This window comes from Alosa alosa, chromosome 19 (assembly GCF_017589495.1).
Source record: "Alosa alosa isolate M-15738 ecotype Scorff River chromosome 19, AALO_Geno_1.1, whole genome shotgun sequence".
NCBI lineage: Eukaryota > Metazoa > Chordata > Actinopteri > Clupeiformes > Clupeidae > Alosa > Alosa alosa.
In genome coordinates, this window is record NC_063207.1 from 8,059,509 (window position 1) to 8,083,115 (window position 23,607).

The 23,607-nt window shown below is 39.7% G+C and overlaps 1 protein-coding gene across 1 annotated transcript; it reads right to left on the reverse strand.

The window, feature by feature from the left end:
* Positions 1–4,172: 4,172 nt before the first annotated feature.
* Positions 4,173–22,978, reverse strand: kcnk5a (potassium channel, subfamily K, member 5a). The gene is made up of 5 exons (XM_048270714.1): positions 22,477–22,978; positions 10,292–10,403; positions 6,753–6,919; positions 6,473–6,641; positions 4,173–6,071 (listed from the first exon to the last, which is right to left on the reverse strand). Exons 1-5 carry the CDS (start codon positions 22,660–22,662, stop codon positions 5,140–5,142), a joined length of 1,566 nt encoding a protein of 521 aa, XP_048126671.1. The 5' UTR covers positions 22,663–22,978; the 3' UTR covers positions 4,173–5,139.
* Positions 22,979–23,607: the final 629 nt, after the last annotated feature.

Below are 23,607 nucleotides of genomic sequence, written 5' to 3' on the forward strand. Positions count from 1 at the left end.
TCTACGTCCTGAGATGATTAGGGTTTTTTCAGATTTGTAGATTTTCACATTCTGTTTTTATTTGCATTTTACACAACGTCCCAACTTATTCTGATTTGGGGTTGTATGAAATACACAACCTCCCCCCAACATTCTAAATGAATTGTATGCACCATATTGCTATGAAGCACATAATATTATACACCATTTCAAAGCTTGGACTCTTGGGAATCCGTACATGACAACCTTTTTCAGGTACAATCTGTATAGTGCTTTACATTGTCAAAAATGTCAAAAATGCCCTCCTCCGCCTTTGGTGCTTCCCTACCTTCTAGCTGCAGTGTATATTCTTAGCAATAAGTAGATGCAGTATATTGGGTCTTGAAATATCCACAAGAATCCATATAAATAGAATATTCATGTTGTTTTATCCAATATACGTTGTGCAGATGTATAGTCCATTTTATACAGACCCATTGAACCAAAAACAATAGAGACTTTTTTTAAATTAATAATAAAACTTCAGAGTGTTGCCTTTCATTTGAGACCATGGTTATGCTTCTACACCAAGGTGTTCATATACAGTAATCCTTTTATTGTCAGTATGCATTTTGGGTGACCAAAAGTCCTATAGGGAATCTCCATAGGGTATTTTGCCAAAAGCATGGACATACCTTTACAAATTACTGTGTAATCTACTCATCTTTTTAATCTACTTTTACACACAGCTTCACAAGACCTGGTGCTACGGCTCAGTTGTGTTTCTAAAGTGACTCAAGTGACCTAGAGGGCTAAAATGTGGTCAGTTTTAGGATGAAATCGGTTTTAATTTTGCTATGGTTTTAAGCTGTTAGAAGCCACCCTTCACCACACTGGTTCAGGTCAGGCGAGTTGGTTGGCCAATCAAGCACAGTAATACCATGGTCAGCAAAGCAGTTACTAGTTTTGGCACTGTGTGTTGGTGCCACGCTCTGCTGGTAAAAGGAAATCAGCGTCTCCATAAAGCTTGTCAGCAGATGGAAATTATGCTCTAAAATCTTCTAGTAGATACTGAAGCTTTATTGACTCTGGACTTCAAAAAACACATACATTGAAATGAATGGCGGAATGTTCAGGATGATTCTTGCTTTGAGGCAACATACCTATTTTATCAATGTACACAATAAATATTTGAGGAAAACATTACTGTTTCGGAGAGGCCGAAAGGCCACAAAGTTGTCTAGGGTATAATACCAATGCCTCCCGCAACATCTAACAAACAACACAAAGGACCTAACTGATCCCTACACGCTAGCCCTACGTGTGGTGCAGAACTTGGTAGTAGGTCCTAACCATGTGTGAATGTGTGTGTGGGTGTGTGTCAGCTAGGCAGGAGCCTCAGAGAGTGGTCAACTGTGGCGTGCTGAAGCCCCACCTGTAAGTCAGTGCTATCCCTACCATGTAACCCTAACCTATATCCAAACAATTACAAATGGATACAAATGAGTTCAGGAGTTCAGATTGAAAAGATATTTTTTAGTTGAGGAAATTCCAAAAATATGGCCACCACGAATGTTTCAAGAGTTTGAAAGAAAAGTGTGAAAGGTCATGTTGTTATATTAATTGTTTTCCTTTACTTCTCTCCTTTAAAGGTGCCATGTGTAATGTCCGCCAAAAAAAATCAATTCATATTCCACATATTCATAAAAGATGGGGCAGTATACCTCCAGAAAGTGTGTTGGTCTACCCTAGAGTAACAACCAACACACGTGTATTGCAGTTTGGCTGGCAGTTATGTTGCCCACATACCGCCTCCCATGGCCGAAACTGGTATAATGACACCTGTCGGGCTGTGGCTAGTAATTTAGCATGCTAATTCAGGTTGATATTGCAGCACTATACCTTGTCATTTTTTCAATGACACCATCGCCCTTATTTCTTCTCATTCTTTTGATGCATGTAGCTCATTTTTTGGATATTTTTACCTCAATTCTTACACATGGCACCTTTAAAAAAGGCCATTTTTCAGTGGTGTTTGTATCTTTTTGCTTGAGAAACAAATGGGGGGAAGGGTATGTTACCCAAAGGCAACGCTACTGCAATTGAGGGATGTGTGTGAGTGAGTGTGATGAAATAAATAATAATAAGATAATAATCAATAAGAATGAATAATGAATGAACACAAAAGTACACAGTGCACTGACCTCTATGAGAACAAGTGTAAACACATTATTGTTTGAAAAGCTTGCGGTTCTGGACATGGCTTAGACTGAAGAGTTTGTGACCACTTCTCAACTCAAGGTTGGGTAACTGTTTGATCAGACTAGCAGCTGGTCACTGGGTTTTTTTTAGGCTTAACTGAACCAAGGAGTGTATTTTCTATCTGACTTCCTCCAGACAATGTCATCCCGTGCACATGTTATTCCTGTAAATCCATCTGGCATGCTCTCTTATCTAATCTCTCTCATTTCTTTCCACCAAGAATTCCTCTGTAATGTAAACATTTTAAGTATTCTCTGGTGTGACTTTTCATTTGCCCTCCATCAGATTTGTGGATAGAATTCCAGTAAGAAGATAAGGAAAAGGCAGGTAAATAAATCTAGATAGAGCACAGAAAGTGTGTTATATAAACAGGCTGGTATAAACATACTGGCATGCCCACAATTTTAGAAACTCCTGTATTTATACTAGCCTGGTTAACACCACACCGCTTCTGAAATCTCAGTTGAGATTGAGAGAGGGTCTGGAAAGGCTTCATTGACGTTCAATTTCTAGGGGCGTAATCACCCGTGAAATTAAACTTAAATTGGTGCATTAAACTCTTACCAAATCATTTCAGAAGTGAAGCAATCAAATATAAGCAATCCCCTATCTACAATAACCCCCTGACATCTTGAATGTATTGTTTCTTGTCTGTTACTGTTTTGGTATGTTTTTACTTAGCATGGAGCCGACTAACATTTCACTGCATTGTATGCATGTGACAAATAAAATCTGAATCTAAATCTATTTCTTGTAAACGAAGGAAGAAAATAGACATCCATCTGTTTAACCCTGTCGCCATGAGCGCAGCCATTGGTTGTGTTGAATGCATCTATCCGTCATCATATGAAGGCCACCCCATGCTGGATAAGCGACTGTGATTGGTGCCTGGGTTTTTGGAACGTTGGAAATGGGTGTCAATTGCCTCCTTGCCAGACTGACCTGCAAAGCAAATTCAAATTTGCTAACAGGTTCGTCTGGGTTCTCCCAGGCTAGTTTTATACAGCTCCTTTCACCGTTATTGGCACCTGTATTAAAGTTGAATACCTGTTTTTTTTATGGGGAAACCTATAAGTATATATACTCTTTGTTATATGTTTTGGAGAAGAAAAAAAAAACAATTTGATAAACATTTCATTTTATTTTTTAATAGATATTTGGCAATTGAGGCAGGGATATACAGTACAAATAAATCCCCCTCACCTCCCATGGTAAATAACACCTGATCCTATCAATTATTTGGATTGTACACATTTCCTTGTCTTGCAACTACAATCAATGAGAATTAAAAAAATAAAAATAAAATAAAAACAGAACACTGTAGAACACCGAGTGTGTGTGCGCCAGTGTTGCCACAGTTACCTTGAAAAAGTAATCTGATTACTCCTTTTAAAAGTAACTAAGTTAGACTACAAGTTACTTTATTAGTTACTTTCAGCAGCTGCCGACAACACCCCCACCGCCTCAACATAAAAATGATAACCAGTTTTGCCAACTTAGATGCACACGCGATTTGAAGTCCGGTCTGGCTTGCGTGCTCTTGTTCGCTCTAGGTTCCGGGAGATTTTATGTAATTTGCGGGCGTCAGGATATCAATATGTGAGAGACTCCCAAAACTTCAGGAGACTTGGGATGTCTAGCTAGACAGCACTTTGTCACCAGCACAGAATGTACAACGTACCTTAATGGTGTCATGTTTAGCTGACACAAACTCAAAATAATGACTGTATAGATAAAACGTGCATCTCTCTCCTCCCTCCATTGTTGCTTACGTTTGTGTCACTGCGTGGTTTTACACGTGAGTTGTCCTCATGCTGAAAAGGTTGGCATACCCTACATGACGTTAATCCCCGAGACAAGAATAAAGCAAAGAATATATATTTTTACCAAGGAAAATGACAAAAATAGTAACGCACAGCGATTTAGATAAGTAACTTTAATCTGATACTGGCTTGTAAATAGTAGCGCGTTAGATTACTCTAAGTAACGCGTTACTGGCATCACTGGTGTGTGCATGTGAGTGTTGTTAAAAATCCATCAGGAAGCATGCACCAGAACTAGTTCTTTTAAATGACTGAGCATGCAATGCCTGGACACAAGCAGAGCAAAACCTCATTGTTTCAGTAGATCTTCTGTAGACATGTAGGCAGCAGGCAGCAATGGTTTACACCAACAAATGGCCTTGTTCCTTTTCCTTCACTCTTGTAAGCCAAATCTGTTATGCTTGCCATAACAACTGGCCAATGTCCACACCAACATTTAGTGTACATCTGCTGAATATAACCAAGTCTTAGATAGAGATACAGATGTATTAAGTGATTGAAATGGGAAGGGCATACATCTTGAAAATGCAGGATAAAATAGAACAGGAGGAAAACAACCATATTCTGAGTGAAAATACAACACCAATATGGTGTATATAAAGGAAAGAAATCCGAATCGACTCCAAGATAATCTTTTCCCTAATTTTTCATAAAACAAAATCAGCCTATGATCTAAGTTCTATGATCTAAGTTCATCATCAGTCAATACATTTTTACTGGAAACACTGGACTTGATTTTAACAAAATAAATCAATTTTGCAATTGATTTAGAATACATACAACCCACTTTCACACAGAAAAGCTATTTGAGACCGTACTGTGAAATCTAAAAAAAACAGTTAATTAGTTAATAGTTGCCATTTCAAGTGATTAATGGATACTATAACGGATGAAAAAAAAGACAAACATCCAACCGGACATTTACTTTGATACTTATAACTAAATCATAAGTCCAGGGCTTACTGGTCAAGGTGAATGGCCGATTTAAGTTCAAAATCATATCAAGTCATTGATTTAATTTTTTTCAGTGATAAGAAAAATACTGTTCGGCAGTTTGTGTTCAAGCTCCACCAGCATTAGGAATGACAATTCAAGTTTAGGTGTTGTCCTCTTTAGAGTACTCCTCTACCAGCTGCTCATAGGAGTGACAATTGTCTGACCCATCTGTGGTAAAAACGGACTCCTCGGACTCAGAGTCCTCCTCCTTCGAGTCTGTTTCTGAGTCTACATTTTCCTCTGTCATCACAGAAAAGTTAGCCTTGGTATCACAGGCATCGTCCATGTTGTAGTGTAGGTTTTCTTCATCTATGAAAGTGATATTGGCGGTCTGGAAGACCATCGTTTGCTGTTCTTTAGAGTCCCACTTGTCTCTGCTGCCACCGAAGCTGCACATGTCCTGGCCCGGATGGTTCTCTCCAGCGTCTTTGTCGAGTTGGTTTTCGTACATCCTCTCCTGGTCCTCCTCCATGTCTGCTTCGCTTTGGACCTCATTCAAGAGCAACCCACTGTCCTGGCCCAGTAAGTAGTTTTTGGACTTCGAAAAGGCCACGGTAACTCGGTCGCTAAAACTGTAACGCCGTTTTTGCCTCGGGGATCGGTCCAGGTTGAGAATAGGGTTACCATTGGTGGCAACCGTATCGCTGCAGCTCTTGGAACGGTTAGGAACTTTGGCTCTGCCGCTGGCAGCAGTCATTTTGCTTGCACCATGGCCCCCATTCACATTTTTTGAGCCCATTTGCTTGATGAGGTCACTGTAGCCCTCCTGTCTCTTGGAGAGGAAGCTGAATATATTGACCTCATTAGAAGAGGGGGGAAGATGTAGAGTTTTGGTGCTCTCCTTGTAGTGGTGTTGTGACTCGTCCAGCGAGAGCTTGCGCCGCTTCCTGCGCTTTTTGAGAGCCTTGTGGGCTTCCACCACCATCCGCACTTTCCAGTTGAAGAAAAGCGATAGCCAAGCCAAACCCAAGTAAATCCACACCTCCACAAAGTAGCGGTACAAAGTTGGGTAGTCTGCATTGGGGTCGATACCTGAAAATATTATGGAGAAAATAAGATGGACATCAAATTTTGGACCCGATTTACATGCAAATGGACATAATGCACAGTATATGGACTTGGAGAAAAGTCAACATTTCTGTATTATAAATTCTTTATTCTAATATTTTGATTTACTGGGCTTTTGATTTCCATGAGCTGTAAACTGTAATCGTCAAGATTAGAATTATCAAGATTAAAACAAAAAAAGGCTTGAAATATTTCACTTTGGGTGTATGTATCTAGATTATATGAAAGTTTTACTTTTTGAAATAAATTGCAGGAAACAATGAACTTTTCCATGATATTCTAATCTGAGATGCACCTGTACTGGATTACACTACCATACCAGAAATAATGTTCTACCTTACAAGCAAAAAATAAGGAAGACTAACCTGCTACCAAGTCACCAAAGCCAATTGTAGTTAACGTGACAAACGAGAAGTATAAGCCTTCAATGTACGTCCAGCCCTCTTGTGACATGAAGACAAAAGGTGGGATGACTAGATGTACCACTAGGCCCCACAGAAGAAAGATGGCAGTACAAGTGATCTGAGTCTTCCTCTAAAAGACAAAAGGACAGTTTTAAGAATTTCAGTGAGAAATGCACATAAATGTAAACATGCCAAGTTATGATGAATGTAATACAAAACAAAGCAAAGATGTCCTCCTCACCAATGAGACGCCTCTCTTGGTGAGAAAACGGCCCAAGTGTTTTGCCCGACCACCAAAAAACTTGCCCAACTCACTGATCCATGTGAAACACAGGGGCACTCCAAAGAGCCCGTAGAAAATGCAGAAGACCCTGCCAGCAGGGGTTTTAGGAGCAATGTTGCCATAACCTGTGACATACAATCAAGAAAAGTAAATGTGGTGCCATCAAAACATCATTAAACAACTCTTTTCAGTCAATACCAATACCCTATTCCATGTATGACCATTTTACTGTTGTTAGCTGCCATCTCAGACTACTATTACTAACACTGACTTTATACTTTGCGCAAAGCTATATTACCAAAACTCAGTACTGTACACTACATCTGACATACAGACACTGACAAGAGCTTCAAGAAATGCACTTATAAATGACTTTGGCTGCTGGGAGTTAAGTTATAGAACTCAACAGTCCCGCCCCTCCTCCGAGAGAGTTTAGTTTCAGGAAGTATATTTTCCCATTGGCTCATTCCACGTCAATTCAACCAGGGCCCACGCACTTAGGTCTCAAAAAATTCTGAAAACTACCAAAATTACCAGGTGTACCTATGTTACCCAGGAGACACACTGTAAAATTACTCTTATGTAAGATCAATACTTTCCAAGATACAGCCAGTTTTACAGGGGGGGGGTGTCGATTTTGTTCGGCCTCTTTTTTTTTTTGTCAAAGTTCTCAAGTCCCACAAGGTGTTTGGGTGCTCTGAAAATGATAACCAAAATTATTTTTCAGACTTGTGAGGTCTGCTGTTCAGACCCTGAAGGGATTTGTTTTCTGTTCATAGTAAGGAAAATAAATCAAGAGCCTATGTTGAGTACAAATGAAAGACAAACTGAAGGCTTAAACAGAGCCCAGCCAAAAACTCCAATAAAATTTGTATAAACTTTGAGGGACAGCTATGACTGCACTGGCTCCCTATTTCCTATAGAATTGATTTTAAGGTTATGTTAATTACTTACAAAGCTCTGAATGGCATAGCACCTTCATATATCTCTGAGCTTTTAATATCTTATCAACCACAAAGGAAACTTAGATCATCTAATTCTAATCTTTTAATGCATTACCCAAAGTGCTCCACAAACAAAGTGGAGAAGCTGCGTTTATCCATTATGCCCCCAAACTATGGAACCCCCTGCCTCTGTACATCAAGCAGGCGAGTTCAGTAAATATTTTTAAAAAAGATCTAAAAACATACCTGTACAGGAAAGCTTTTAGTTAACTCATCTTATCCTGTAGACTACATTTTCAGATTATTCTACATCTGCTACTATTGGAGGCGAGCCAATAAAAGCAGATGGGCTCCCCTATTAAGTCAGGTTCTGCTCAAGGTTTCTTCCTGGAATATGGGAGTTTTTCCTTGCCACAGTTGCCATATGGCGTGCTTGTGGGGGTAAGAGGTTAAGGCTGCCAGTCTTATGGCGTCATTTTCTATATTTTTGATATGTTGCTGAGTTTATCATAAACAGCAAAGAAAAGTGATTGATAATGACTGACTGACTATTATTGTGTTACATGCTTCAAATGTAAAGCACTTTGAGCTGCATTCTGTGTATGAAAGGTGCTATACAAATAAAGCTTTATTATACAAATAAAGCTTTATTATGACCATGCAGGATTATCCAGACCAAACGTGACGATTTTGCTACATACTATTCCTATTTATGTACCAGCATGCAAAATTTGAGCCTCCTACATGGTTTAGTTCTTGCGCTGTGGGCTTGTGAACTTTGACAAAAAAAAAAAAAAAAGGCCGAACAAAATCGACACCCCCCTCCCCCTGTAAAACTGGCTGTCTCTTGGAAAGTATTGATCTTACATAAGAATAATTTTACAGTGTGTCTCCTGGGTAACATAGGTACACCTGGTAATTTTTTCAGAATTTTTTGAGGCCTAAGTGCATGGGCCCTGGTTGAACTGACGTGGAATGACCCCATTAATTTCTCCAATTGATGCTGGAAAGAACCATATATAAAGACTTTGACTTAAGCTTAGGCTGACCAGCTATGATGTGACTCGTAATCATACAACATTTCATGTCGAGCAAAAGATCTAACAAAAAAAAAAAAAAGGCAAAGGTACAAGACTGTGTGCATATTTTAATTTCCGAGTGAAGGAACTACTCATCCCATGAGCCTTTTCGAACTGACACATTTCAAACATTTGCAGCATAACAATAGTTTACCACGCTTCTTCTTTAATGTCTAATGTCTAATGACTAACTTCCTTCCGTTTCCATTCAACTGTCAAGATGAGAAAAATTGTTTTCGTTGGACGGCCACACATCAGTTCTGACGGCCTCGGTATCCATCTTGATTCCAGCGAGTTTTACTGGCTTTTACACGTTAGGATTTTGGGTAGTGTAGTCCTCTTCCATAAAATCGCCATTAGATTTTTTCCCCCCTCAAAACAAGGTTGATGCCCCATGAACTATATATATATATATATGCAGTATGTACAATCGCTTAGTCATGTCATAGCTGGTTTATGGCTTATACTCCTGTTGTCAATGGAGAAATTGTATTAAATGCTTACTTCCGGAATCTGCAGTGGGCGGTACTGTTGAGTTCTACTGAGAATATTATTGTGCAATTACAAAACTTGTCTTTTAGGATGATGCAAACACGATTTCATGTTCTGTTCTCCATTTGGGAATTGAGCCTCTTTTTGGTGCTACTTGGGCAGTAGTAGCATAGTGGTTACGGAGCTGGGATAGCATACAATAGACAGAAAAGTTGTGGGTTCAATTCCCAGCTTCACCATTGTGCCCTTGTGCTACAATATTTTCAAAACTCTGCAGGCTCCTCACCCATACCAGACGATCAGCACACATCACCCCCATTCTCCATCAACTCTATTGGCTACCAGTTCCATCCCGGATCAAATACAAAGTACTACTAATCACCTTCAAAGCCCTCCACAACCTTGCTCCCCCCTACATCCGCGACCTCCTGACCCCTTACACTCCTTCCCACTCACTCAGATCCTCTGACCAAAACCTCTTAGCTATCCCCCGCTCCAGACTCTCCACCCTGGGTGGCAGGTCCTTCAGTGCCTTGGCCCCCAAACTCTGGAACTCCCTCCCCCAACCTCTTTGTGCCTGTCCTTCTCTTCCTTTCTTCAAAGCACAACTCAAGACCTTTCTGTTTAATGATCACTTCTCCTCCACACCCAACACATAGCTCCATACAGATAACTTGTTGTTTTGTTTGTTATTGTGTTTTCTTGCCTTCCTACTATGTAAAGTGACCTTGGGTTTGAGAAAGGCGCTACATAAAATAAACGTATTATTATTTATTATTACTTAACTCCGGGGACAATGGTCCTTTTAATATTATTGACATATGGGGCGTGCCACGACGAAATGAGTTCAGTTCGACAAAATAAAAAAATGGGTTTATTGGATATTCCTAATCCACAGACCATAGGGTTTAAAACAAGGGGTCATTTGTTCAATTCCGTTTAGCCAACCCAGAGATAGTGGCCAGAATGTAAATGTACCTACCTATCGTTGTGATAACCGTAGCAGCAAAGATAACAGCATTGGGCCAGTTCCAGTTGTTGAAGGTTTTGTCTCCAGTTATTGTGACACCTTGTCCTGCAGCATCAGAGACCACCTGGTAGAAAAAGAAACAAAAAGATTAACATATTGAGACATGAATGCATCAAAGCACACCAAACACACACATACAACCAAAATCTATTTCTGGATGAGAAAAAATAGATTATAGAATAGGTTATAGAATAGAAAAGATCAATATATTTTCCATAAACCTGGAAAATACAAAGCAAGGGATTTTGAGAAGATTCCTCCACATCCTCCTGATTCCTAGATCCTCACTTGTGCATTCTACTCTCCGATTCACCCCACTGTTTCACTATGGTTTTCAGAACTGGGGACTGAGATGTTAATGACAAAAGCTTCATTTTGTGTTCAGTAAACCATTTTTTTGTTGATGTATTTTGTTTTGGTTCATTGACCTGTTGGATGATCCAATCATGACCCACTTTTAGTGTCTTGGTAGACAATGGCAGATGTTTTTGAAAATGTTCAGGTTTTTCTTAGAGTTCATAACACCATGACCCAAGTAAAGTTCCCATGGCCTTTGGTATTAACATGACGATGTGATGACATGAAGTTTCCCAGGCAACTCTGGCCTGCTGGGCTGCTTAGCCCCCTCATCACTAAGAAAAATGAGAGGTTTATAAGAACCCTTATGCAACCTCTAAACTTGCTCTGTAAGTTAAGCGCCACCACACAAACTGAAGTTGCAAAGTTTGTAAAACACAAAATTTGGAGAGGAAATCAAGAAATTACATTAGCATTACAGGAAATATGTTTTTAAATCACTATACCACTGCACAGAAAAACAAATCTATGAAAAAAAATCAAAAACAATGAAGACAGTGAAATTCTTAAATTCATAGGGAAATGGTAAGTTCAGTTTTTTTTAACCAGAGCCTGAATCCATCTCCATAGTGCAGGATTGAATTTACGAATGGACCCAGGTAAGCATGGCTATCCTGCAGTTAATATCAGCAAGCTGGTCAGAAGCAAACCTTCTGTTAATGTAATAGTCAGACTATCCAGATGGTCCAAAAGCTTAAAGTTTGTTTTAAAAGTGTGTTTAAAATGAAGACATGGCCTGTTTACCTCGACCAAGTTAATGTAACATGTACAATGATGTTGATGGGCATCAGTAACAGCCAGTGTAGATATCTTTCAGGCAACATGTTTTTGGTCATGTTCATGTAGACTGCAGGCTTGGCCAAGGTTGTTTACTTCTGCCAGTGACCGTAAGAACGAACAGAACAGTTTTTTTCCTATAGTCAATTAAGAAATCTACAATACACCATCACAAATTCTAGTCTGCAGTGACCGCTCAAGTGAAAGCGTTGAACCCTTGAAATAAAGCTGAGTAGGCCATGACAAAACCTAACAATGACAAACTCCAACTGTTATCAGGACATCTGATTCAGCAGCAAAGCACAGCGAGCTGCGGGTACTTTTCCATTGCGCTTGAAGGCCTGTGTACACATAGTGCCGAGAGACTTGACCCAGCTGCCTGTAAGAGGCGAAATCTCTGAAAGCCTAAACAATACAGTTAAAGTAAACTGACATTGACAAAAAAGATAATACAAAAAGAAGTAGTACAATAGCAGGATGCATCTCAGAAAATTAGAATATCATGGAAAAGTTTAAAAAGATACGCTTTTGTCCAAAGCGACATAAAAGTAACAACAATACAATAGTTAAATTTAACAGTAAACAAGTAAAAAGTTGGTAAGACTACATTAAGGAGAATAGCAATAATAAACAACAATGTCAATACAATCAATAGCCTAATGAAAATAAATAAATACTATAATGCGTTACAAACCATAACGCATAAGAAACGCTTAATAAACTAAGTGCATGTGGAACAGATATGCCTTTAGACTCCTCTTAAAAGACCCAAAACCATCCCAGGAATGGAGAGCACTGGGCAACTCATTCCACCAACAAGGAACCACTGAGGAAAAGTGTCTTGAATTTGACCTAGCGTTTAGATAGATAGATAGATAGATAGAGATAGATAGATAGATACTTCATTGATCCCCAGGGGAAATTCAAGGTCTCCGTAGCATACAGACAACACACATACATTCACTAACAGCAGAACAAGTTATTAAAAGTATATAATATAAAAACACCACTAAGCAATAAGGACAGTAGAAGATAAAGAATATACTAAATATACTAAAATACAAATAATACTAACTAACACTTAATCTAAATCAATTCTAAAAACAGTATCCACATAGTGGGTGATTAATCAATCAAGAGGCGCTTGCAATGACTGAGGCAGGACTGAGCCTGTGATTCTCTGTGCATAGTAAGGTAAGGTAAGGTGCTCTGTGTGAGTGAGTGTCATGGTGATAGTGCAAATGAGTAAGTCCAACAGTGCAAGAATAAAGTCTATATATCTATCTATATATCTATATATACACATACACATATATATATATATATATATATATATATATATATATATTAAGAAAAGTGTGGCCACAGTTCAGCTGTGGCATGGAGGGAGGGGTTATGCCTATGTGCTAATATAGCACGCAAACAGTGAGGCAGAAAGACAGTGGTAAAAAGTGGCTAGTGGACAGACAGTATCCAAACATGGAGGGGGTGAAGAGGCAGACAGACTATGCAGAGAAGTCTATCTCTCCTCTTCCCTTAAGTGAAGCATTGAACAGTTCAATGGCCCTGGGGACAAATGACTTCCTCAGTCTGTCTGTTGTGCAAGGCAGTGAGCGAAGTCTCCAGCTGATCAGGCTCTTCTGCTTAACAATAGTGCTGTGGAGTGGGTGACACTCATTGTCCAAGATGTTGATTAGTTTGTTCAGAGTCCTTTTGTCAGATATTGAAGTGATGCACTCCAGTTCAGCTCCCACTACAGAGCCAGTTTTTCATTACCAGCCTGTCAATTCGCCCCGCATCCTTCTTCTTTGTGCTTCCTCCCCTGGTCGACACAACAGACACTCATCAGAAGACCGCAGTGGGCGTTTGGGGATGTACATCTTGATCATTGAATTAAGATAGCAGGCAGATCCAGTCAGTGTCCCATAGGCCAAAGTGAGAGATTATGTAATTCTGGCCACTATAGGGAGCCTATAGTATAGAGCCTATAGGGAGTAAAATTACAATAGTCCATCTTGGAGATAACCATGGTCTGTACAAGAAATAGGGTGGAATCTTGTGTCAGATAAGGTCTGATCTTCCTAATGTTGTAAAGGATAAACCGACATGATTTTGCAATTGATGCTACATGCTCAGAGAAGTTAAGTTGGTCATCAATTACGATGCCCAAGTTACATGCCGATCTAGTTGGGGTCAGTAAAGATGAGTCAAGCTGGATGTTAATCTGTTGGGGAATAGCTGTTTTAGCTGGAAACTGCCGTTAGCTGCCGTTTTTGAGAGATTAAGCTGAAAGTGTCGATCTTTCATCCATTCATTTTAATCTTGATGATGACAGTTTAAAGCTCAAAAATCCTGAATCTCAAAATATTAGAATAAACAATTTAGGATAAAGAAATGTTGACCTGAGATGGGCTCTAATCAGCTAATTAAGTCAAAATACCAGCAATGGTTTCCTGAGCCTTTAATTGCAGGGCAATGGAATTTTCCATGATATTCTATTTTTCTTAGATGCACCTGTATAATTGAACATGATATTAGAGGTCATTGCATCAGTGGTGACTTATCAAATAATTACATTCCAATGTTATCATGATGATGGGGGTAATTAGCAATTTAAAAAATGATTCATAGTCTTCATTATTGTAGTCATTCTCTTCAATACATCCCTCCATTTCCTGCACAAAATGTACAGTCACATGGGAGAGGTCATGCCCCTTCATTGCAGCAGATAAAACGGATCATTCTGACTCTTTAAAACTAACTCTGTGCTGAGTCATCTAATAACAAAGCTGACACAACAGCTACTTGTGCTTGCCCTATGAGCACATCTCATGTGTCTGGCATACTGTCAACCACACCTACCACTAAACAGGCAACTAATGACCCCATGTGGGCTAGGATGATCACCACCTCTTCCAACACTGTATATTTACAAACCTCTCGTTAGCAGAAACTTACTTAGGCCATATATTCCATCAAATAAGTTCCACATCAATCTGTAATAAAACTTGATGAACTTATTTAGCAAATATGCATCAAATTTACAAATTATAACAAATTATATAAATTTTCAAATACAATTTGAACATCATAATAACTAATCCAGTTGAAAAATCATTGTTAACTACTGAAGTTGGCTGCTAACATAAATCTTTTGGCATATCTTTACATTTTTCTTATGAAGACAACTAATTGGACAGTCCCATCTTTTTAAATGTTTCCCAGACAACATTTAACATGTTAACATGTTACCCATGACCACTTGCCATGAACCATTTTTTTTTTTGATGCATGTCAAATGACAACACGAATTATGCAATTTCAAGATTTGATGTTGAGCCTAAAAAAACAAACTGCTTACCCTGATTGCCCTCCACGGCACTCTAAATGGCTTCTAAAGTACTTCTCTGTCGGTGCCAAATGAAAATATATACAGATTAATTTTCCATTCTGTTGATCCACATCAGGTTGAATTAAATACAGTAGAATTTGCAGTGGGATTCATGAATCTTTTATAGTTTTATTCGGGTTGCCGGTTCGAACCCCGACCAGTAGGCATGGCTGAAGTGCCCTTGAGCAAGGCACCTAACCCCTCACTGCTCCCTGAGCGCCGCTGTTGGTGCAGGCAGCTCACTGCGCCGGGATTAGTGTGTGCTTCACCTCACTGTGTGTACACTGTGTGCTGTGTCTGTTTCACTAATTCACGGATTGGGATAAATACAGAGACCAAATTTCCCTCACGGGATCAAAAGAGTATATATACTTATATATACTATACTATACTTCATACACAGAGGTCATTCAATGTGCTTTACATAAACAAAAGCAAACAGTAAAAGCTAATAAAAGCATAAAAGGGCGATAGTAATTGGACTGGAGTCTGTTTATAATCACTATTACAATGTAAACAGTACCTCTTTTGCCTATAAAATCATGGATTGGATTATCGAAACTAAGGCCTCTGCAATATAAGACCAATTTGGACAACAAAGAGCACTCAGGTTAATCACTGATAGGATTCCTGTCATCTCACATGGCATGAGTTTTCACGACATAACGAAAAGCCAGACTGTAAGCCACCAACTCCCTAGTCATAATGCCATGGTAATTTGTAACCAATTCGAGATATCAAGAGTACACGCTGACCTGCAGTATCCAGTCACAGAGGTAGTGAATACAGTTGTGCACACATTCAAAACTGACAAGAGAGTCAAACTCAGTAGCGTGATATGGGAAATGGACTACGTATTCAAGTTCTCAAATTGATGACCACTATGGGAACGCTGAGACAGGGCTTAGGGATCATCTTACATCAACTCAAAACTGTAAAACAATGACTTTATGATGTAGAACATGACCCATGGCCATCTGATAAGATCGTACTTTTCCTGTACAGTCGACACTTTTAGTAAGTTAACCTTTATGGAGTCAAAAGTTAACCTTTATGGAGTCAACACACAAATACTGTACATCCAAATACACACACAAATACACACACAAATACAGTTACTCCACCCAAAACTGGCCACAGATAGATAGATAGATAGATAGATAGAGAGATAGATAGACAGATAGACAAATAGATAAGACAGACAGATAGATAGATACTTTATTGATCCCTAAGGGGAAATTCAAAAGCTACCTAATAAAGATTATGCAAGTCCATGCTCAAGGAACTTCACCCCCTGATGAACCTTTGCATCCAAAACAAGCACACATCCACAACAGTCAAAGTATCTTACAACTGCAAGGATCCAACTTCTCAAACTGAAATTGTTAAACATGAATGTGCAGACTATGTATCGATATGTATTTATTTATGTTCCTGAAATTCCTGAATTAGTTAGTCAGTTAAATTCCTGAATTTCCCCCCGGGGATCAATAAAGTATCTATCTATCTATCTATCTCTATCTATGTATGTATTTAAGCTGACACTTTGCCCCCCAAAGTGATATAGATATCAATTGCAGGGGCCAGTCTCCCTCAAGCAACTTGGGGTTACATGTAAGTAGCTTACTTTGGTTTCTACTCCTTTTAACACTCAAAGCACTTTATAGAGAAATGACATTCACGGATGGTGATGGCTGCCACGTAAGGCTCCAACCTGCACATCAGGAGAAGTTCAGCATCTTGCTGAAGGACACTCCGGCCCTTTGCAAAGCCGAACCCTACCCAGTCCCCCTCTGTTGGGGGAGTGCTCTTGGGTGGGAATCACCCTCATAGCTAAATCAAGTTCCCTTGATTAGCGCATAGGGTAAAAATACTGCACTCAGCTTTCCATAGCGAAAAAACTCCTCCTTGACGTGCCACATTAATTGCCACACACCTTCAACAAATCACCATAGGTGTACAAGGGGGTCACTTGCGCTTCAGCCTGGTTGGTGCTCACGGAACAGGACGCAGAAGTCAAAAGAGGAGACCCAAGGTCTAACAAGAACCAAGGAGCAGGACCGGAGCGTACAACACTTTAAGTGATTTTTATTAGCCTAGTGCAAACCGACTAATGTTTCGACCCCCATGCACCATAGGCGCACAACACACCATAGGTGTTCACTCAGTGTTGGAGGGTTTATAACACACTACCACATAAAAGTAATTGGTTTCGGATGGCCCTTAATATGGCGGACCTCCATGTGAATGTGCAAATGGAGTTTAAGTGGGAGTCCTAAATAGTTTTCGGAAAAGGCCTTCAACAGGGTCGATAGGAACGGGGCTCAAATCATCATTCTTCCAGTTACTGAACGACTCCTCCACCTTTTTCTACATTTGCATAAACATGCACACATTTGCTTATGGTCTGTTTATAAAAACTCTGAGGACTTTAAATTCACGTTTTAAAACTCACCTCAAATAAATGCACAATGTAATATCACACGTAGCACCAAAGTTGATAATGAAATATTGTAATTTTGTAGCATTATTTGTATATGTATAAGGATGTTAGACACCGAAACTGCTGACTCATACGTAATATTGTGTTTTGTCTTGTATACAGTCCTCAGAAGCACGTAGCAGTAAAAACGAGTCAGGGGAAGAACCCGTGCAAGCCTTGTTTACATAAAAACTTTAGGATTTAGGCCCAGATTTAGTAGTAGCTCCACCTGAAATGTGCATCTTGGCGTGTAAGAGACTTAAGTCAAGGACAGAATACGCAGAGGCTGAAAAGCTCCTGGGACAACATGGCCCTATACATGCAGTCCCCACTTTTCTGTTCTGGTACCAGGAAAGAAATTGCAAATTGCTGTCAGAGGATATCATAAAATCAATTCTAAAAGAAGCCAGAAGGTAGAAGGCAGCCTGTGAAGAGAATAGAGACTTTTATAATATGGTACCTCATTTTAGTATGTGTTAAAATTATAGCAGCTGCATTCATAACAGACTTTTTAGGTAGGCCAGGTAGCACTGCATTGCCACTAGCAAACTGCTTTAAAGCAAAAATCTAGCACTTTAATGGCAAATATCTTGTGACAAGAAGGTACAAACTTCACAAGATTTGACACGTAGGATTGCTACCCAATTCTTTGGATGCACACCACAAATAGCTAAATTCCAAGCACAATTGACGCATTTCGAGATATCTGCTACATTTAGCCTATCAGTATTTTCATCTCATAAAGTTTACTAGCACTCAAGCTAAGTGCTCTCTATTTGCCGCTCTTATTGTCCTCATTGGATGTAGTCCTTAAATAAGCTTGGCTTGCCATCCAGGTATGTTTGTCACAGTATTGGTTATTGTCCAAAATGTAGATTCAGGCATTTTCAAGTGAACAGCTCTTCTTTAATAGCCATTCTCAGACATTTCCCAGAATAAATAAACTTTCCTTTAAGGTCGGATTTTCCTCATTGCGCTCTGTAAGAAATGATTTGTATACCTCTCTTTACCCACTTCTACCAGTGACAGAGACTCAAGAGGTTGAGGAGTCATTCAGTAACTGCACAGCTCCTGTTGAGCCAGTCAGCCAGTCTTGCCAAGTGTACTTGAGCAAGACACTGAACCCCAAACTGATCCTGATGGATATCATTCACAAAACATTAGACTCTAAGTGACAAACAGTGCAAGGACTGCATGGGTATGTGCAAATCGTAGCACTTTCCAGACATACAGAATTACCTTTTACACATAAAAAAAACACTAAGGGCAAAACAAAACAAAAAACTGCACTGTAGAGCCCTTAAGCTTACTCCATACCACAGCACATGAGCGCAACACAATCTACCACCAACATTCCATTACTTGGTTTCCATTGTTTTCTATCACTACCCCGCACACACCAGCACCGAACCCTTTGGCCACTGCCGTGTCAGTCATGCTGCTATGATGACCTTCACTTAGCCAATTAAATGCTAAATCAGTACATTAAGCACCAAAGTTGATAATCAAATATTGTAATTTTGTATATGTATAATGATGTTAGACACCGAAACTGCTGACTCATCCGTAATATTGTGTTTTGTCTTGTATACAGTCCTCAGATTCCATTACTTGGTTTCCATTGTTTTATATCCTTATACTTCCAGTACTTGGCAAATAAAGATACTGATGAATGTATAGCTCATTGAGATGGGGTCTGGGAACTACACATTCATCTTCTCGTATTTGAGACGTGGTTTACGAATGCCCAGAGCCGTTTATTGGGTGCTACGAATGTCTATCAAATGCATCTGTACATAGCTCATAGCCGCTTCAGTGTGTCGCATAGATGTCGTCATCGTCTTGCTGTCCCCCCTCCGCTCTGTGATTGGTTCCTTCGTTGAGGTGGAAATCTGATCCATGGAATCCAGGCTGCCCAGCAGCGCGAATAAAATCTCACACAAGGCAGCATGGGGAAACCCAGGCTAGTAAACCCCAGAGTTGGATACGAGGATACAATGTTTCACATTCCTGTGTGAAATAACCCAGTCTGACATGTTTGCATAATTCACTGGAAGTAGGTACGACCAGTTAGCCTATAGCTAGCCTATAGCTAAAAAGGAGCTATAGGCTAACTGGTCTAACCCACTTCCAGTTAATTATGCTAAGCTAGGCTAATGGTGTCACACTAGGTTATTGCAGGCACAGGGAAGAGAAGTATGTATTCTCACCTCTAACTCTGGGATACAAGGCAAATAAGATTATTTTCCAAAATGTTGATGTGTTCCTTTAAGAATGGTGCATCATTCAGTGAAAAACTCTCCAGACTTTAATCCCAGACTAAATCTACCTGGGAAGAGGAGGCGGGTGAAGCATAGCCTTCACAGAATACTGTAAGGTATTGAGAAGTTGTCCTGTTCAAATGTATCAATTGAATAACATTTAGAAAGAGTTTGTCTAGTTTGAATAATCCCGCTGTATTGATTGATGACTCAGGAAGTTGATTACTGGTACAGTAATTTGTGAGGTTCCTAGTAATGGTAGGCCTACTGATGCGACCGAAGTGGAAGGGAGATAAAGCTGTTGCTATAGTGAAGTTACACAAGCTGGTGGAGAGGGTGGTTGTTGTTGTAGTTTAAGGAGACTGGGTGCCAATTTTAAGGCACCATTGAAGAGAGGCATGCTCAGACTTGTCCCTCCCTGACTGAATTTCACATATTTAGTGATTCCTATGGATTTAGCCACAACCTATGTTTTGCATTTCCATCACAATGTGGGAACAGGTAAATTCCAAAATCTTGGATGCCGTTTACATTTCTTTTTACGCCTAGGGCAATCTGATCACTCCAACTGCTTGCTGAGGTGGTCTGAGATGCATTGCTAATGCCTTCTGATGCATTCTGGATAATGAGAGTTCTAATGAAGGGGACATTGACAGTAACAGAATCCCAAGTGATCAGCAACATCTCTGGCTGTAGTCCTTGGATACATGTAAATGGTCATGTGTTTCGGCTGACCACTTGTGATTGGATCACCCAAGACGCATTCTAAAACCAAATGTAAGCAGGCTCTAGAAGACTCTTACAGAGTACTGAAGGCCATCATTTTTCACAGGGGGGTGATAATGAGTTGAATTCTACTCTTGCATAATGTGCAAAAAACATTTAGTCTAAGCTTAAAATTAAACACTTCATCTATACGATAAGTCTTTGCACATCTCGGCAACTGATCCTGCAGGGTCATAACTGTGCCATATTGCAGTAAAGATAAGTTGATAAGAACAGTGACTGCAAACCAGACGACAGAAGAATCATAATTACTTTCTTTAAAAAAAAAAAAGGAAACTACCACAGTTATGGCTCTCTCTTGGATTTATATTGAAGGCTTATGGTAACACATCATTAAACTAAACATGATGAATCCCACTGTAATTATGTCTACATTACTAAACCATGCACTTCTAAGTGCTGTTTCTGCAGATCAGATACTCATTAAAGCGATGGTTCGGAGTAATTTCACCCTAGGGTCCTTTGCACCATGACCCCGAGCCAAACACCCTCCCAGAACCTGTTTTCCTTTGGTCGAACCCTGGTCGAGTAGCGCCGTCAGAAACTAATGAAACAAATTTAGACACTGGGTCCCGGTGTATATCCAGTTTTTAATATTTTTTTTCCGAAGTGTTTACAACTTAGTGTTAACTAATAATTGTTGCAAACTGGTACTACGAACAAAATATTAGTGCATTCCTGGATCTACATCCTTATGCATGCTTCCTGCCAGGACTTTTACGGGCTTTTCCCAAATCACGGAAGTAACGTCGACGCAGCGGTATAGTAGGCCTAGCAGATAGTAGCATCCATCAGGCAAGTCTTATTTAAATAAACTCCTGGTGTGTTTACAAACTTTTCAATGCTTCGTTTTATGAGTAAAGAACATAGTTGTACTACTGTATAAGTTTCGTACCACTCAGGGCATTATTAGTGGGGTAATTTACGAGATAAAAGTTGGTACCATGCTGACTGCAGAAACTCATTCGTTTCTGACAGCGCTACTCGACCAGGGTTCGACCAAGGGAAAACAGGTTTTGGGAGGGTGTTTAGCTCGGAGTCATGGTGCAAAGAACCCTAGGGTGAAATTATTCCGAACCATCGCTTTAAACAGCATACTATGGTGCAGAGAGGGTGAGAAACTGTGGATACATGGGCCAACATTACATCTAAAGAATGCATGATCGTCTGCAGTTTACCTTTCAAACTATCAAGATCCTATTCCAAAATGCAGTAGGATTTTAGTCAGGCCCTTTTCTCCTTGCTCAATTAAAGGTGCCATGTGTAATGTCCGCCAAAAAATCAATTCATACTCCACATTCCATAAAAGATGGGGGCAGTATACCTCCAGAAAGTGAGTTGGTCTAACCTAGAGTAACAACCGAGACACGTGTATTGCAGTTTGGCTGGTGGTTATGTTGCCCGCATACCGCCTCCCATGGCCGAAACTGGTATTATGACACCTGTCGGGCTGTGGCTAATAATTTAGCATGCTAATTCAGGTTGATATCTCTGCAGCACTATACCTCATTTTTTAAATTACATCATCGCCCTAATTTCTTCTCATTCATTTGATGCGTGTAGCTCATTTTTTGGATATTTTTTACCTCGATTCTTACACATGGCACCTTTAAGCATCAAGATTGACCATTTTCTCATATTTCTTAATAAAAAAAAAAACCTAGCCCTCCTCTTGTCTCAGTCCAAGTTCAATTTAAGAGATTTAAAATCCACTTTCCTTAGTGGTCTTTTCTTTTGCTCCTTATGACTTAGGCTACTTTCAAGTAAACATCAATATATTGTTGCAAAGTGATAGAACAGTTTCTAGGAAGAGTCTTGCAAACACAATCTAAACCTTGTGATTTTCAGCATTAGAAATGTACACCTGTAAAAAAGCATTTTCAGCAATCATCTTCAGACAGAAAACATGTATCAGTTGTGCATGTCCTTATCTCCTTCTGAATGGTTCCCCCTAGCCTGGCTGCATTTCACCACATAAAGCCCGTTTTGCCTTACGGCAAAAAAGTAAACAGAGAGAACAGTAGCATTTACTCAATTTCCTCACTGAGCGCTTCTAGACTAAAGCATGCCTTATTTGCCATACCTCAAGAATCTTGTCCAAGTCATCTTTTGTAAGACATGGGTAGTCTTTTAGAATTTTCTCCCTTTGAGCGGCGTATTGTTTCACAGCAAGTTTCCAATTCGGCTCCTCGAGAACTTGAAATATTGCTGCCCCAATGGACAGATAAAAAATTATAGCAGATGTCAATAGTGGACCTTTGTCCACCATAATTAGGTGCCCGTTGCAAATCCAACTGCACTTTCACTTTTCAACAGCTACACCGCGTACATATTCCAATATGAATTGTGCTGATGTGTGGCGGCAAACAGATACTCTTTATCAAGTTTCTCGGTGAATAAGAAAACAAAACTCGTCTAACATGAGGCGACGGCTAATTCCAAGAAAAAGATGTAGGCTACTTTAAAATAAGTTTGTTTGGCAATTAATAACACCCATAGAGTGGGAAGAAAGTTTCGTTTAAGATAGGCTAAATCGAAGTTCCACAGGAGCATTCCACGTGCATGAGAGATAAAACAGCAGCTGGGTCGAGCGACTGGCAATTGTAGCTTGTTGCTCGGGGGGGAGCAGGGACTGACCCGCCCATTCAACCGCCTTAAGCAGATGAGTCGAGAGATACTTCTCTCTCACTGCGAACAATAGTCTTTATAGTCGTCGCTCTTCTGCAATAAAACATTCAAGCTTGTGCACTCTACATGCACACATTACATAAACCTGACTAGATTATTGTTTGATACGTGTTTCTTTCAGTAAGATGACACATAGCCTTATTGTAAGAATGAAAATAGTTTGGACTAATGTGACTGGGACCAAAATACAAACTTCACAAAAGTAGCAAGAAAAGTTTTGAAAGAACAAAAAAGGGCTTATGCACTTTTCAGGCGAAAATAATATGGAATGATTTATGACTAGTATAAAAAGTCATGTGGTTCTTGAGCAAAATGCCTATATTGTTAATATTCATATTGAGTTCTCTTTTTTGACCATCAGAAGTCATGCGCAAGACTCTGCTGCATAGTCTTCATAGTGTTACTGTCTTTGGTACCTTGCAGGGTTTTTAATTACATAAGCCTATTTGTAGTGAAAAGAATTCTGATTATTCCCATCTGAGATTTTCCTTCATAGGGTAGCCTACAACCGTTTTATCCTCTGAAA

Excerpts from the sequence above, each read along its gene's own strand:
- kcnk5a (XM_048270714.1), bottom strand. The coding sequence starts at position 22,662 with ATGGTGGACAAAGGTCCACTATTGACATCTGCTATAATTTTTTATCTG. Across the intron at positions 6,920-10,291 it reads TACGGTTATCACAACGATAG|GTTATGGCAACATTGCTCCT; the intron begins GTAGGTACATTT and ends TGTATGTCACAG. Across the intron at positions 6,642-6,752 it reads CCAAGAGAGGCGTCTCATTG|AGGAAGACTCAGATCACTTG; the intron begins GTGAGGAGGACA and ends TTTGTCTTTTAG.